This window comes from Salvelinus namaycush, chromosome 27 (assembly GCF_016432855.1).
Source record: "Salvelinus namaycush isolate Seneca chromosome 27, SaNama_1.0, whole genome shotgun sequence".
NCBI lineage: Eukaryota > Metazoa > Chordata > Actinopteri > Salmoniformes > Salmonidae > Salvelinus > Salvelinus namaycush.
The window spans coordinates 11,007,029-11,021,798 of NC_052333.1; the positions used below are offsets into that span (position 1 = coordinate 11,007,029).

Consider the following 14,770-nt stretch of genomic DNA (forward strand, 5'->3'; position numbering starts at 1 on the left):
CTCACTGAGCCTGTACTTTGTCAAGGTTTTTCTAAGGTTTTGATCAGTAACCATGGTCAAATATTTAGCCACAGTGTACTGTCGATTTAGGACCAGATAGCACTGCATTTTGCTTTGTGTTTGTGCTTCCCAATAAGCAATATAGTTTTGTTTTGACTGTGTTGTAATTTGGTTTATCCTGATTGTTTGGATGTTCTGGTCCTGAGCCTTCAGTGTGTTAGTAGAACAGGTTTGTGAACTCAGCCCCAGGACCAGCTGGATGAGGGGACTCTTTTCTTTGCTCAGCTCTTGGCATTGCAGCGCTTGGTAATGATATGAGAGGGGGTCACTGTATTTTATATGTTTCCAAAACTTAATTGCTCTTTTTTGAGTTTTTATTATTAGTGGATATTTGCCTAATTCTGCCCTGCATGCATTGTTTGTAGTTTTCCTCTGGACATGTAGGATAATCTTACAGAACTCTGCATGCAGGGTTTCAATGGGGTGTTTGTCCCATTTGATGAAATCTTGTTTTGCAAGTGGACCCCACACCTCGCTGCTATAAAGTGCAATTTGGTTCAATGACATATTCAATTAGTTTTAGCCAAATTTGAATAGGTATTTCAATTTGAATTATCTTTTTAATGGCGTAGAATGCCCCGCGTGCTTTCTCTCTGTTCATTTACTGCCTCATTGAGGTGTCCAGTTGAGCTTATTTTTAAACCTTAGTAATTGTAGTGTGTGCAGTACTCTATATATTTTGTATTTTGTGTCTCTCTCTCGCTCTGTCTCGCTCTGTCTCTCTCTCTCGCTCTCTCTCTCGCTCTGTCTCTCTCTCTCGCTCTGTCTCTCGCTCTGTCTCTCGCTCTGTCTCTCGCTCTGTCTCTCGCTCTGTCTCTCTCTCTCTCGCTCTGTCTCTCTCTCTCTCGCTCTGTCTCTCTCTCTCTCTCGCTCTGTCTCTCTCTCTCTCTCGCTCTGTCTCTCGCTCTGTCTCTCTCTCTCTCTCTCTCGCTCTGTCTCTCTCTCTCTCTCGCTCTGTCTCTCGCTCTCGCTCTCGCTCTGTCTCTCGCTCTCGCTCTCGCTCTCTCTCTCGCTCTCGCTCTCGCTCTCTCTCTCTCTCTCGCTCTGTCTCTCGCTCTCGCTCTCTCTCGCTCTCTCTCGCTCTCTCTCGCTCCGTCTCTCTCTCTCTCGCTCTGTCTCGGCCCTAATATGGCCCTTTGGTCTGAATTCTGACCGCCCCTGTGTCACAAGATCCGCCATTTTGGATTGTTTGAAACTGAGTAAAGTGTAAGAGGCAAGTTGACAGAACCTGAGACGGAGCTGCATTTCCTGACAAAATGTTTTTAAAAAAAATCCCAGGACAGCTTTTATTATTATCCATCAGCATTATAACCCCACCACATGGTGAGAAACTGTATAGCATCCTCAATGAGCTTTACTCAAATGACCAAGTGCTTCCTTTCTTTGTAGAGCCATTGATAAACCATAGTCTAGTTAGTACCATGTTTTCAAATACATAGTGTGTAGCCTTTTTAGAACAAACTCAGACGCTTGACAACACTCCTCCTGTCTCTCCTGACTAACCTGGTCCACTGGAGCCATTGCTCCATGTACTGTCTGATAAACCCAATGATTTATATAAACCCTGGATTGCTGATGCTATGTATTGGCCAATGAGAGGCTTTGAAGCCAGCGGTCGGCCATATTGGCACTCCTCAGAAATACAGACCTCCATAGGAATGAATGGAATTCTACAGTATTTCATTTAAATGTTTCCAGGACAAAATGACACACATTTTTTGTATTTTTAGTACTATTTCTTTACTTTTTCATGTTTATCTTACGTATTCTAAATTACAAGTGTGCATTAAGTTATCTGTAATAGAATAAACATGGCACAACAAATGTAAACATTAATAAATGCATTTCTATAGCTTCCAAAATATTTTTTACACCGGTGTAGGAGTACCAAGATGGCTTCAAAACAGCGCCCCCCCCCCCCTGTTTGTCATCTAGTGTATAGATAGAAATCATTGGATAACCCCTTGTCTAGTACCATATTTCACTATGTTCCCCCTCTCTCTCTCACTCTTCCTTCACAGGGTGACTTGACTAACCTGGTCCACGGGAGCCACTGCTCCAAGTACCGTCTGACCCGTATCCCTGGCACCAACGCTTTCGCTGGCATCGTCAACGAGACGTGTGATTCGCTGGCTTTCTGTGCCTGTAGCACCGTGGACCGCCTCTGTCTCAACTGTCACAGGTCAGATATACAGTCACAGGAGTTATAGAGTTACAGAGGAAATAAGATGGTGTTTTCATATTTCTATTCATGAACTCAATGAATTCTGAGGTATCTGTTTAACTTGCTTTTTTAGGGGTGAATATTTGCGTCACAAAGTTAATTCATTGCAATTTTGTTGGTTTTCAGTCATACCTTTCATGGATCTATATTCTTAGAACATGGCTGTAACTGTTGTCTCTGTGTTGTACAGGATGGAGCAGAATGAGTGTGAGTGTCCATGTGAGTGCCCCCTGGAGGTCAACGAGTGTACTGGCAACCTCACCTACACTGAGAACAGGTGAGTCAAGAACCACAAGAACCGTCCTGCATGTTAAAAAAGCTCACATTTCTGTTTTGTTTGTATGTTTAGATGTGTATTGCTCTACTGTAATGTAGATAGATGTATGTGTGTTTGAATGTGTGTACTCGTGTCTGTACTGAATGAAGCCTTTTCTATAGTGCCCACAGGTAGTGATTGACTCTGTGTCACTGTGTCATCAGGCTGTCTGTCATGATAATCAGATGGCTGTGACCATTCCTCAGAAACACCGGTGTCCTCAGTTAGCCATTAAACTGTGACTAGCATTGACAGCAACTGTCTCTCTGGCTAAGGCTCTTTGTGAGAGGATAGAGGGATGCTAGAGAAAAGATCGTCCACAAAGCTGCTGTCAGGCTGCAGTCATGCAGTCATGTAGTGTTCCCTCTGTTGTGGTTGATTGAGGTCTTTTCACGTAATGCTAATTACTGCCTAATTTGAAACTGTGACATTATCATTGGTTAGTCATTACCTCCTTGATTCAGTGTGATGCCAGTTCTCTCATTTGAACTGTGTTTGTCATTGTTGTAGTCTGACTGTGTGGTCATGTGTATTGGAGTTTGACCGTGTGGTCATGTTCATCACTATGGTCTGACCGTGTGGTTCAACAGGAACCCCAGCTGTGAGGTGCACCAGGAGCCCCTGTCTCTGACAGTGATGGACTCCAGTCTGCAGGACACCCTGCCCCAGTGTATCAACACCCGCTGCAGCCAGCGCTTCACTAGCAGGTTGAGTACAGCCCACAATCATTGCCCACAGCTACAGCCCACAGGCTACCACTACAGCCTACTTGCAAAAGTATTCATCCCCCGTTGGCATTTTTCCTATTTTGTTGCCTTACAACCTGGAATTAAAATAAAAAATATTGTGGTTTGTGTCATTTGATTTACACATGTCTACCACTTTGAAGATGAAAAATATTTTATTGTGAAACAAACAAGAAATAAGACAAAAGAACTGAACTTGAACATACATACAGTGGAGAGAACAAGTATTTGATACACTGCCGATTTTGCAGGTTTTCCTACTTACAAAGCATGTAGAGGTCAGTAATTTTTTATCATAGGTACACTTCAACTGTGAGAGACGGAATCTAAAACAAAAATCCAGAAAATCACACTTTAAGTAATTCATTTTCATTTAATTGCATGACATAAGTATTTGATCACCTACCAACCAGTAAGAATTCCGTCTCTCACAGACCTGTTAGTTTTTCTTTAACAAGCCCTCCTGTTCTCCACTCATTACCTGTATTAACTGCACCTGTTTGAACTCGTTACCTGTATAAAAGACACCTGTCCACACACTCAATCAAACAGACTCCAACCTCTCCACAATGGCCAAGACCAGAGAGCTGTGTAAGGACATCAGGGATAAAATTGTAGACCTGCACAAGGCTGGGATGAGCTACAGGACAATAGGCAAGCAGCTTGGTAAGAAGGCAACAACTGTTGGCGCAATTACTAGAAAATGGAAGAAGTTCAAGATGACGGTCAATCACCCTTGGTCTGGGGCTCCATGCAAGATCTCACCTCGTGGGGCATCAATGGTCATGAGGAAGGTGAGGGATCAGCCCAGAACGACACGGCAGGACCTGGTCAATGACCTGAAGAGAGCTGGGACCACAGTCTCAAAGAAAACCATTAGTAACACACTACGCCGTCATGGATTAAAATCCTGCAGCGCACGCAAGGTCCCCCTGCTCAAGCCAGCGCATGTCCAGGCCCATCTGAAGTTTGCCAATGACCATCTGGATGATCCAGAGGAGGAATGGGAGAAGGTCATGTGGTCTGATGAGACAAAAATATAGCTTTTTGGTCTAAACTCCACTCGCCGTGTTTGGAGGAAGAAGAAGGATGAGTACAACCCCAAGAACACCATCCCAACCGTGAAGCATGGAGGTGGAAACATCATTCTTTGGGGATGCTTTTCTGCAAAGGGGACAGGACGACTGCACCGTATTGAGGGGAGGATGGATGGGGCCATGTATCGCGAGATCTTGGCCAACAACCTCCTTTCCTCAGTAAGAGCATTGAAGATGGGTCGTGGCTGGGTCTTCCAGCATGACAACGACCAGAAACACACAGCCAGGGCAACTAAGGAGTGGCTCCGTAAGAAGCATCTCAAGGTCCTGGAGTGGCCTAGCCAGTCTCCAGACCTGAACCCAATAGAAAATGTTTGGAGGGAGCTGAAAGTCCGTATTGCCTAGCGACAGCCCCAAAACCTGAAGGATCTGGAGAAGGTCTGTATGGAGGAGTGGGCCAAAATCCCTGCTGCAGTGTGTGCAAACCTGGTCAAGAATTGTATGATCTCTGTAATTGCAAACAAAGGTTTCTGTACCAAATATTAAGTTCTGCTTTTCTGATGTATCAAATACTTATGTCATGCAATAAAATGCAAATTAATGACTTAAAAATCATACAATGTGATTTTCTGGATTTTTGTTTTAGATTCCGTCTCTCACAGTTGAAGTGTACCTATGATAAAAATGACAGACCTCTACATGCTTTGTAAGTAGGAAAACCTGCAAAATCAGCAGTGTATCAAATACTTGTTCTCCCCACTGTACCTATTCACCCCCCCAAAGTCAATACTTTGTAGAGCCACCTTTTGCAGTAATTACAGCTGCAAGTCTATTGGGGTATGTCTCTATAAGCTTGGCGCATCTAGCCAGTGGGATTTTTGCCCATTCTTCAAGGCAAAACTGCTCCAGCTCCTTCAAGTTGGATGGGTTCTGCTGGTGTACAGCAATCTTTAAGTCATACCACAGATTCTCAATTGGATTGAGGTCTGGGCTTTGACTAGGCCATTTCAAGACATTTAAATGTTTTCCCTTAATCTACTCGAGTGTTGCTTTAGCAGTATGCTTAGGGACATTGTCCTGCTGGAAGGTGAACCTCCATACCAGTCTCAAATCTCTGTATTTCGCACATCCATCATTCCTTCAATTCTGACCAGCTTCCCATTCCCTGCCGATGAAAAACATCCCCACAGCATGATGCAGCTACCACCATGCTTCACTGTGGGGATGGTGTTCTCGGGGTGATGAGAAGTGTTGGGATTGCGCCAGACATAGCGTTTTCCTTGATGGCCAAAAAGCTCAATTTTAGTCTCATCTGACCAGAGTACCTTCTTCCATATGTTTGGGGAGTCTCCCACATGCCTTTTGGCGAACACCATACGTGTTTGCTTATTTTTGTCTTTAAGCAATGGCTTTTTTCTGGCCACTCTTCTGTAAAGCCCAGCTCTGTGGAGTGTATGGCTTAAAGTGGTCCTATGGACAGATACTGCAATCTCTGCTGTGGAGCTTTGCAGCTCCTTCAGGGTTATCTTTGGTCTCTTTGTTGCCTCTCTGATTAATGCCGTCCTTGCTTGGTCCGGGAATTTTCGTGGGCGGCTCTCTCTTGGCAGGTTTGTTGTGGTACCATATTCTTTCAATTTTTTAATAATGGATTTAACGGTGGTCTGTGGAATGTTAAAAGTTTCGGCTATTTCTTCATAACCCAACCCTGATCTGTACTTCTCCACAACCTTGTCCCTGACCTGTTTGGAGAGCTCCTTGGTCTTCATGGTGCCGCTTGCTTGGTGGTGCCCCTTGCTTAGTGGTGTTGGGGCCTTGGGGCCTTTCAGAACAGGTGTATATATACTGATGTCATGACGTTAGCAGTGGGGGTAGGTTTATGACAGTCATAAATACCTCTTTCCCCCTTTTTCTCTCTCCCTACTATAACTGATGTGACATAAGGAAACCCATGGGTTAACATAGAGATTCTGGGTAACATCAGAAGTTGGGGGAAATGAACTATATTCTGGTAATCCGACCAACTGAACATATGCGGTGGTACTTAAGGTATATTATGTCAGTTCGGTTGCCCTCTGACACATTCTCATCAATGATAGAATGACATAAACTCTACTGTGGAAAGTCTAAACGTCAGAGGTATCGGACTCACATGGAATTGTTGTTTAATTCAAATGTTTGAATATGACATTATTTGTGAAGAGGTGAAATGTAATTTTAGCTTCCAAATGAGAGATCTGGACTTTCATAAGTGTTCCTCTGCTCACAGTGGCCCGCCCCTGTGAAGAGGCATGGGTTATAAACTTTTCAGACACACCCCTCTCCCTCCACTATAAAAGCCATTGACAAGAATATAACTTCCTGTTCCGGGCACACTAGGATGACGGTCCGGTGTCAGAATGGTTCAGATAATAACTACAGAACTAAGCCAACAGCAGCATGGACTTTGATTGTGAATGGTATGAACTTTGAACTCGTATTCACTACAGAAGTGATATCTCCTAGCCGTTGAGTTAGCAACAGCTAAACGCAGGTTAGGAAGGACAGTCCAAGTATCCCGTCTACTACACACAACGTATCCCGTGACTACCAGAGACATTCTTCAGAGGACTCGGGTTGGCGACACGGTCCATCTACCACCAACCTACTGAAGCGCAGCTCAGAGTAAATATTTATTGCATTTTCCTTTTCGAATGGGCGGTAATTTAGAATGCATAAGATACTGTATTTACGATAGCACAGCTTCGCCTCTGTTCCAGTCTCCCGCTCTTTCACTAGGACTCAGCCCCTTCCCTTTGTGTAACAAGCTGTCATATCTATTCCGCCCGCTAGGGACGTTTTTCTGTATGACGTAATTTGTGATCAAGTTATGATTTAATTGTATATGTGTGATTCTGTGTGATTAGTTAGGTATTTAGTAAATAAATAATTAAACCCAATTTTGTATTGCTGATTCAACTTGTTAGCCAGGATTCTTGCAGATAATCAAGGATTTACAACTTTCAGATGAGACTGAATAAAATGACGATTAATGTGACTGTTATGGATGTAAAATCTTACTAAATCTTTAAGAGTTTATTCGGAAGATAACAACTCTATAAATATTATTTCGTGGTGTCCCTCTCTAGTTAATTAATATTTACATGATTAGTTCAATCAGGTAATATTAATTACAGAGAAATTATTTTATAGAATAGCATGTCATAGCAATTAATCTGGCATAGTCAAAGACACGACACTGAGATCATGTGACACTTAGATTGCACACAGGTGGACTTTATTTAACTAATTATGTGACTTCTGAAGGTAATTGGTTGCACCAGATCTTATTTAGTGGCTTCATAGCATACATATGCATGCACCACTTTTCAGTTTTTTCAAATTTTTGAAACAAGTAATTTTTTTAATTTTACTTCACCAATTTGGACTATTTTGTGTATGTCCATTACATGAAATCCAAATAAAAATCAATTTAAATTACAGGTTGTAATGCAACAAAATAGGAAAAAATGTCAAGGGGGATGAATACTTTAGCAAGGTACTGTACTGATTTAATTAAAGCATGTGGTGATGTGTATATACTGATTTAGAAGAGCAAAACAAGTTTCAGATCGCAACACGTTTCCAAAATACATTTGCTGAGATTTAACGTGAAGAAAATCCATTACGTTGTATGAGTCTTGACCATGACTTGACCTCATACCTTTACTCTGTGATCTCCAGTGACTGTTTTGGCGTGTTGGACTGTGAATGGTGTATGGTGGACAATGATGGGAAGACCCACCTGGACAAACCTTACTGTGCCCTGCAGAAGGAATGCTTCGGGGGCATCCTCGGGGCCAAGAGCCCTTACATGGACGGCATGGGGATGTTTGGTGAGTCTACTCATTGCATACTGTCACAAGGTCATGCAAACATAATGGGCTAGTGGGCTTGATTTCCCCGCATTATGTCCAGAGCTATTTATTTAACGAGTTAGGACCAGAGCAATTTATTTAACGAGTTAGGACCAGAGCAATTTATTTAACTAGTTAGTTAAACCAGAGCTATTAGGACCAGAGCTATTTATTTAACGAGTTAGGACCAGAGCTATTTATTTAACGAGTTAGGACCAGAGCTATTTATTTAACGAGTTAGGACCAGAGCTATTTATTTAACGAGTTAGGACCTGAGCTATTTATTTAACGAGTTAGGACCTGAGCTATTTATTTAACGAGTTAGGACCAGAGCTATTTATTTAACGAGTTAGGACCTGAGCAATTTATTTAACGAGTTAGGACCAGAGCTATTTATTTAACGAGTTAGGACCAGAGCTATTTATTTAACGAGTTAGGACCAGAGCTATTTATTTAACGAGTTAGGACCTGAGCTATTTATTTAACGAGTTAGGACCTGAGCTATTTATTTAACGAGTTAGGACCAGAGCTATTTATTTAACGAGTTAGGACCTGAGCAATTTATTTAACGAGTTAGGACCAGAGCTATTTATTTAACGAGTTAGGACCAGAGCTATTTATTTAACGAGTTAGGACCAGAGCTATTTATTTAACGAGTTAGGACCAGAGCTATTTATTTAACGAGTTAGGACCTGAGCAATTTATTTAACGAGTTAGGACCTGAGCAATTTATTTAACCAGTTAGGACCTGAGCAATTTATTTAACCAGTTAGGACCTGAGCAATTTATTTAGAGGCCAACTTGTAGAATGTGTATTATTGTTCTAGACATTCAGTTACACAGCTTTGTATAAATATCCTCCCGTAATGTTAACGGTGAGCTAACATGGCTGCCATAGAATGTAGAAGTGTTATGTAAATAATGCAGAAATCTTATTGGCCCAACTCTCTAAATACATGGCTCTGGTTAGGACCATAGACATCCTGTTAAATGACTTGCGTATTCCAATTCCTAATTCTATGGTTGGGTCATTGAGGTTTCTGCATTATGATGCATTTACATGACACTCCAACATTCTATGGCAGCCATTTTATAACTCACCATTAACATTACATGGGGGATATTTATACAATGGTGTTTAACTGATCATTTAAAATTAGAGCTATATTAAAAATTCTACAAGTTGTCCCAACTCTCTAAATACATAGCTCTGGCTATGTCATAGTCCTTCTAGAATAATTTGGTTAGTATAATAGATCTAATGTGTTTAAGCCTTCCTCCACTCTCTCTCTCTCCCTCTCCCCTCCCTCCTTCCAGATGAGGAGGTAGCGTCTCTGAACATGATTCGGAGTGCACCGGTAGGGCCGGTTGCCGGGGGGATTATGGGCTGTATCATGGTGCTGGTGTTGGCTGTCTACGCCTACAGACACCAGCTCCACCGGCGCTCACATCAACACATGTCCCCTCTGGCCGCGCAGGGTAAGACACTTCGGCATACTGGAGATGAATGCTACCTAGGACAACTGACTATGGAAATACAGCTAGTTAGTGCATGCAAGTGGTGACACAGGTAGCGGTGACACAGGTAGCCTCTGATTTAGGTTGACCTCAGAGAAATCTCAGTGCTATGAATAGGACATTTTATTGACATTTTAAAACCACTTTGTTATTGTCTTAGTCTGTTATGAAAGTATTCAAATTTAGACAGTAATTGCCCCAAAAATTGCCTCTGTTGTCTGAGCATCAGGTCTTAGTTTTGATAATGAAAGCTGCTGCTAGAGCTGTGGGGATGATTGAATGAACTAATGCCCTGAACTCAATGGCTGACCTGCACTACAGACAGCAGTATTGTCTTTCCCTAATGAGACCATAAACACTTGTTATTGAATCTGACTAAAGATATGCATGAAAGTAATCTCTTACAATAATACTTTCTTTCCCTTTCTCCTTTCTGCAGAGATGTCAGTGCGGATGTCTAACCTGGATAATGAGCGAGATGAGGACAGTCATGAAGACAGGGGAATCAGTAAGTACTGCAGGAGGATTAGTATTAGTGTACTGTAAGACCTTGACTTGACCTTGTCTTTATTCCTTGTATTAAACCTAGATGTTTTCCTGTCCCGTCCTGCAGTCAGCAACACACGGTTTATTGCTGCGGTGATTGAGAGACACACCCACAGCCCCGAGCGCAGGAGGAGGTACTGGGGACGGTCAGGGACAGAGAGTGACCACGGTAAGACAGTATGACCCCAGAGGAAACAGGCCACTACTGTTCTGCTCTAAAAACCACACATTTTCTGGTTGAGAAGGAGGAGAGTAGTATAACTCTCTGTAAAACCACATAACAGATAGGACACCCTGCCCTTGTGTTCCCTCTCTTCTGCCCGTAGATAAGTCTCTCTAGCTAACACTGGTTGTGTAACTACTGATCAGAGAGGAGGAAATTGATGCAGTGGAGAAATACAGAGAGAGTGTAAGAAAGAGGGCGGAGGCGATTCAGGGCAAACAGCAAAGCGTTAAAAACACATTGGCTCTGTTCCTCAGCTCAGTCAGTGGCGTTTTCCCACAGTCCACTCACTCACACAGCTGCTGAAGGGTCTCTGTACTCTCTAGCTACACAGTCACTGAGTCAAGGATGTTGTCTTAACAGCCTGCAGGCTAGCAGACATCCAGGTATAGGCTTTATTAATACAACCTTTCTCTGTATTATTACCTAAGTCCTGACCTTTCACATCCTCTGTTTCAGGCCCCGTCTCCACGGTTGTTCATGACCCTTTTAACTGTGATTTACTTTTATCACCTCTTGTGCTACTCGGAAAACTGATGACAAATGGCAGTAGCACTGTTTGAAATGACTTCTCATCAATAGATGGAAGGAGTTGAGCAGAGGATAGGAGTGCGGAGCTACGCACTCAGTGCTTCTGAAGTTGGCATCTTTCCTCTCCTCCGGATCCCATTGAAGTCCTCCCCATAGTTCTCTCTGACAGAATTAGAGAACATGTCAAAAGCCTAAGTGACCTTCAGAAGCTCTACTAGCCAGGTTATATCAGTACCTCTTTGTTTCGCTTAGATATATACCAATAGATGCCCATTCCTTCTCCCATCTTCCACTCATACCTACCTTCCATTACACTCAGCACAGCAGTGACGATTCTCCTCTTTCCACAGTTGGACTGTTTTATAAAAGTTGATGCTTCGTCTTCTAGAACTAAAGTGCCTGCGGGATGCTAAATGTTGGGATTTGGCAGTATCGGAGGCGGCAGATATGTAATGATGCTTTAATAATGTCAGTGATCTGTGGGGAGTCGGTGGAGGAGGGAGGGAGGGAAGTTGGAGAGGTGTTGGAGATGGAGGGATTGATTCAAATTGGCAATCCCCCTCTGATTGCTATCACTCTCTTTCTCTCCACTGCAGGGGCACAAACGTTCCTTAACTCGTCCCTTCATACCAGCTCACGTGCAACGTACACACACACCACTCACTGCACATACAGCTCTCCTTCTCCAGACCTTTCTACAATGATTGAGATGTCACACACGTAATTAATGAGGTGTGATGGCTTAGAATGTTATTCCCTAAACTGTAATTATAGATCGATGGACGTATACTCTGGTGTGTAAAGTCTTGCTGATTCTCTTCTGAAGTCTCTATTGGTCTATCACAAAGTGCTTGTATACTTATCTCCTTTTATGAATGCCTGTGTTTTTTACATAGATGTGTATTAACGTCTGTGTTCCTGTGTGTCGCAACAGGTTACAGCACCATGAGTCCTCAGGAGGACAGTGAAAACCCTCCCTGCAACAACGACCCCTTGTCGGCCGGCGTGGACGTGGGGAACCACGACGACGACCTGGATCTGGAAACGCCCCCTCAGACAGCGGCGCTGCTCAGCCACAAGTTCCACCCGTACCGCCACCCGCCCCACCACCAGCTCCACACACACCACCTGCAGGCAGCAGTCACCGTGCACAGTGTGGACGCAGAGTGCTGATCCTCTATACCCGATCCCTACACAGGCTTCAGCTCTCCTCCAACCCCACCAGCCCTCTGCCTGGCTACATCACTACTAGCTATTCATCCAACACTACCACTACCAACTCCAGACTCCACCACCCATGTGTGCTCCCACTGTGCCAAGCCAGGGTGAAAGGAGTTGGGCTGGGGAGAACAGAGCAGACCCCTCCTGGAGGACTCCTTGAAGTTCACACACTCCACCTCTGTTGAGGAACACTAGCTTCTGTAACCCAGTATAGCCCTGCTCAGAAACATGGGGGGTGTGGTGGAGGCCTCTTTTATTCAAAAGGGCTCTGAACTTGTTTAAAAGTGTAAACAAAGCATCTCAGATTTTTAAGAAGATAACAAATAAGAAATAAAGGATTATTTTTCTACTATTTATTGAACTGGATTTGAGAATGATCAGATGCGCGCCTGACAGTGGCTGGAGCTGAACTGAATGAACTCTGGTTGCCAAGGTAACCACAGTGGCTGATCATGGACCACAGAGTGTCCCTGCTGCACATGCCCCTCACTTCCTGTTAAGGACACATCATGAAGAGGAAGTGGTTATTCAACACATATCTGATACAGGTTATCCTTTGGATTATTTTCAGTTGAGAATCAGAAAATCATTGTTATTGTTGTGAAGGTGAAATTAGTTGAACTCTTTGTCCTGACTGAACAAGCTGAATACAATACATTGTATTCACTAATCCACCCTACCAGGCAACCACCAGTCTAGGGCTGGTTTGTGTCAACGGGATGCTGTATGACTGAATATGGAAGGGCCATGCCAGGACCCTGGCAGAATGACTCAGACACACAGGAGAGCCATTCCCACACTTTGGTGCCCTGTTATCTGCCTGAACATTAAGGCATAGAGCTGGTGAGAGGGATTGGTTGGTCTGTCTTATCTGACCCCCTCACACTAACATCTGGACCTGGTGGGCCAAGCTATGACTCTTTCTGTCTCTATGCCTGTGGGACCTATTACTGTTGAAGAGAGGTGTGTGTGTACACAGGTTGTGCAACTGTAATGGGGTGTGTGTGTGTGTGTGTGTGTGTGTGTGTGTGTGTGTGTGTGTGTGTGTGTGTGTGTGTGTGTGTGTGTGTGTGGTCTGATTGTATGGAAGTGGTCAGAGCATCTCAATTGAAAGCATTATTACATGGTTTAATTGTTTTGAAAGTGTAATTAGTGAATAGAGATGAAATAATTTTGGTTTCAGCAGTCCGCCTGATTTTCTGATGCGTAATTTCCCCGTTATAACAAGTGTTTTGTCATGTGATTCATGGATGAACTTCTCCAAATCAAGTCATATTGTATTCATTTAGTTTGGGTGAAGAATGTCTCGTGTTTTTTTTTACCCCCGATCGAAACAGTATAAAGTGTACATACCTTTTTAAAAGTCACAAATAGCTATTCATGTGTTGCACTCCATATATGTTGTATGTTGGAAATGAAATATTGTGTACTCAAAATGATGCTCAGATATTTGTTTTTTGTGTGATATTTTTCAGTTCATGGTTTGCGACACCTTGGATGTTATTAGGTCTACCTTTCTTTAGGTCCATATTGGATGGAAGACAGACTGACATAGTTGTATTTTAGACACTTAAAGTTGAAGATTTTAAAGTCTTTCAAATCAAATTTTTGTTGGACCATGTAGGGTCAAAATGTCAGAAGACATTGTCAAGAAGAGATTTTATTTTAGACTGCAGTGGAACTTTCTCCCTGTTCGTTGAGTTGGATTAGTTCTAGACAGGATATGGGTAAATTTCATTTCTATTCTTAGAAATTGAGTATCGTGTTACTTCCTGAATTGAAATATAATTGACCCCAACTTTAGTTCTAGAGTACCTTTTCATTGAATAATAATGCCATGTCACCTAGCGCTACAGCTCATATTATGGGATATTGTGGTACTCTAGTCTCACTGTAGTTAAAAGCAGTAATTCGTTTTAGTCACAGTTATCTCCTACTGTCCTGTTCATAACCACCACCACTAAAATTATAGCACTGGACGTTACTCATAACACTACACAGCTCTGGGAATATACACCCCGATTTTGTCACGTCGGGTTGGTGCATATTTCCAACGGTGCGGCACCAAAACATACAGTACCAGTCAAAAGATTGGACACACCTACTCATTCAAGGGTTTTTCTTTATTTTTACTATTTTCTACCTTGTAGAATAATAGTGAAGACATCAAAACTATGAAATAACACATATGGAATCATGTAGTAACCAAAAAAGTGTTAAACAAACTAAAATATATTTGAGATTTTAGATTCTTCAAAGTAGCCACCCTTTGCCTCTGACAGCTTTGCACACTCTTGGCATTCTCGCAACCAGCTTCACCTGGAATGCTTTACCAACAGTCTTGAAGGAGTTTCCACATATATGCTGAGCACTTGTTGGCTGCTTTTTCTTCACTCTGCAGTCCAACTCATCCCAAACCATCTCAATTGGGTTGAGGTCGGTGATTGTGGAGGCC

At 42.8% G+C, this 14,770-nt stretch overlaps 2 protein-coding genes across 2 annotated transcripts in view; both read left to right on the plus strand.

Moving 5' to 3' along the window:
* Positions 1 to 14,453, plus strand: part of LOC120021981 (VWFA and cache domain-containing protein 1-like) — a 154,714-nt gene extending 140,261 nt beyond the window's left edge. The window contains exons 19-26 of the mRNA XM_038965785.1: positions 2,082 to 2,242; positions 2,475 to 2,561; positions 3,191 to 3,307; positions 8,104 to 8,255; positions 9,594 to 9,755; positions 10,234 to 10,302; positions 10,408 to 10,509; positions 12,029 to 14,453. Coding sequence (XP_038821713.1) covers positions 2,082 to 2,242; positions 2,475 to 2,561; positions 3,191 to 3,307; positions 8,104 to 8,255; positions 9,594 to 9,755; positions 10,234 to 10,302; positions 10,408 to 10,509; positions 12,029 to 12,267 — 1,089 coding nt within the window. The 3' untranslated portion in view covers positions 12,268 to 14,453. The remainder of the gene's footprint in view (positions 1 to 2,081; positions 2,243 to 2,474; positions 2,562 to 3,190; positions 3,308 to 8,103; positions 8,256 to 9,593; positions 9,756 to 10,233; positions 10,303 to 10,407; positions 10,510 to 12,028) is intronic.
* The window catches only part of LOC120022027 (cytoplasmic dynein 1 intermediate chain 1), a 464,568-nt gene that overhangs the window by 286,316 nt on the left and 163,482 nt on the right, over positions 1 to 14,770 (plus strand).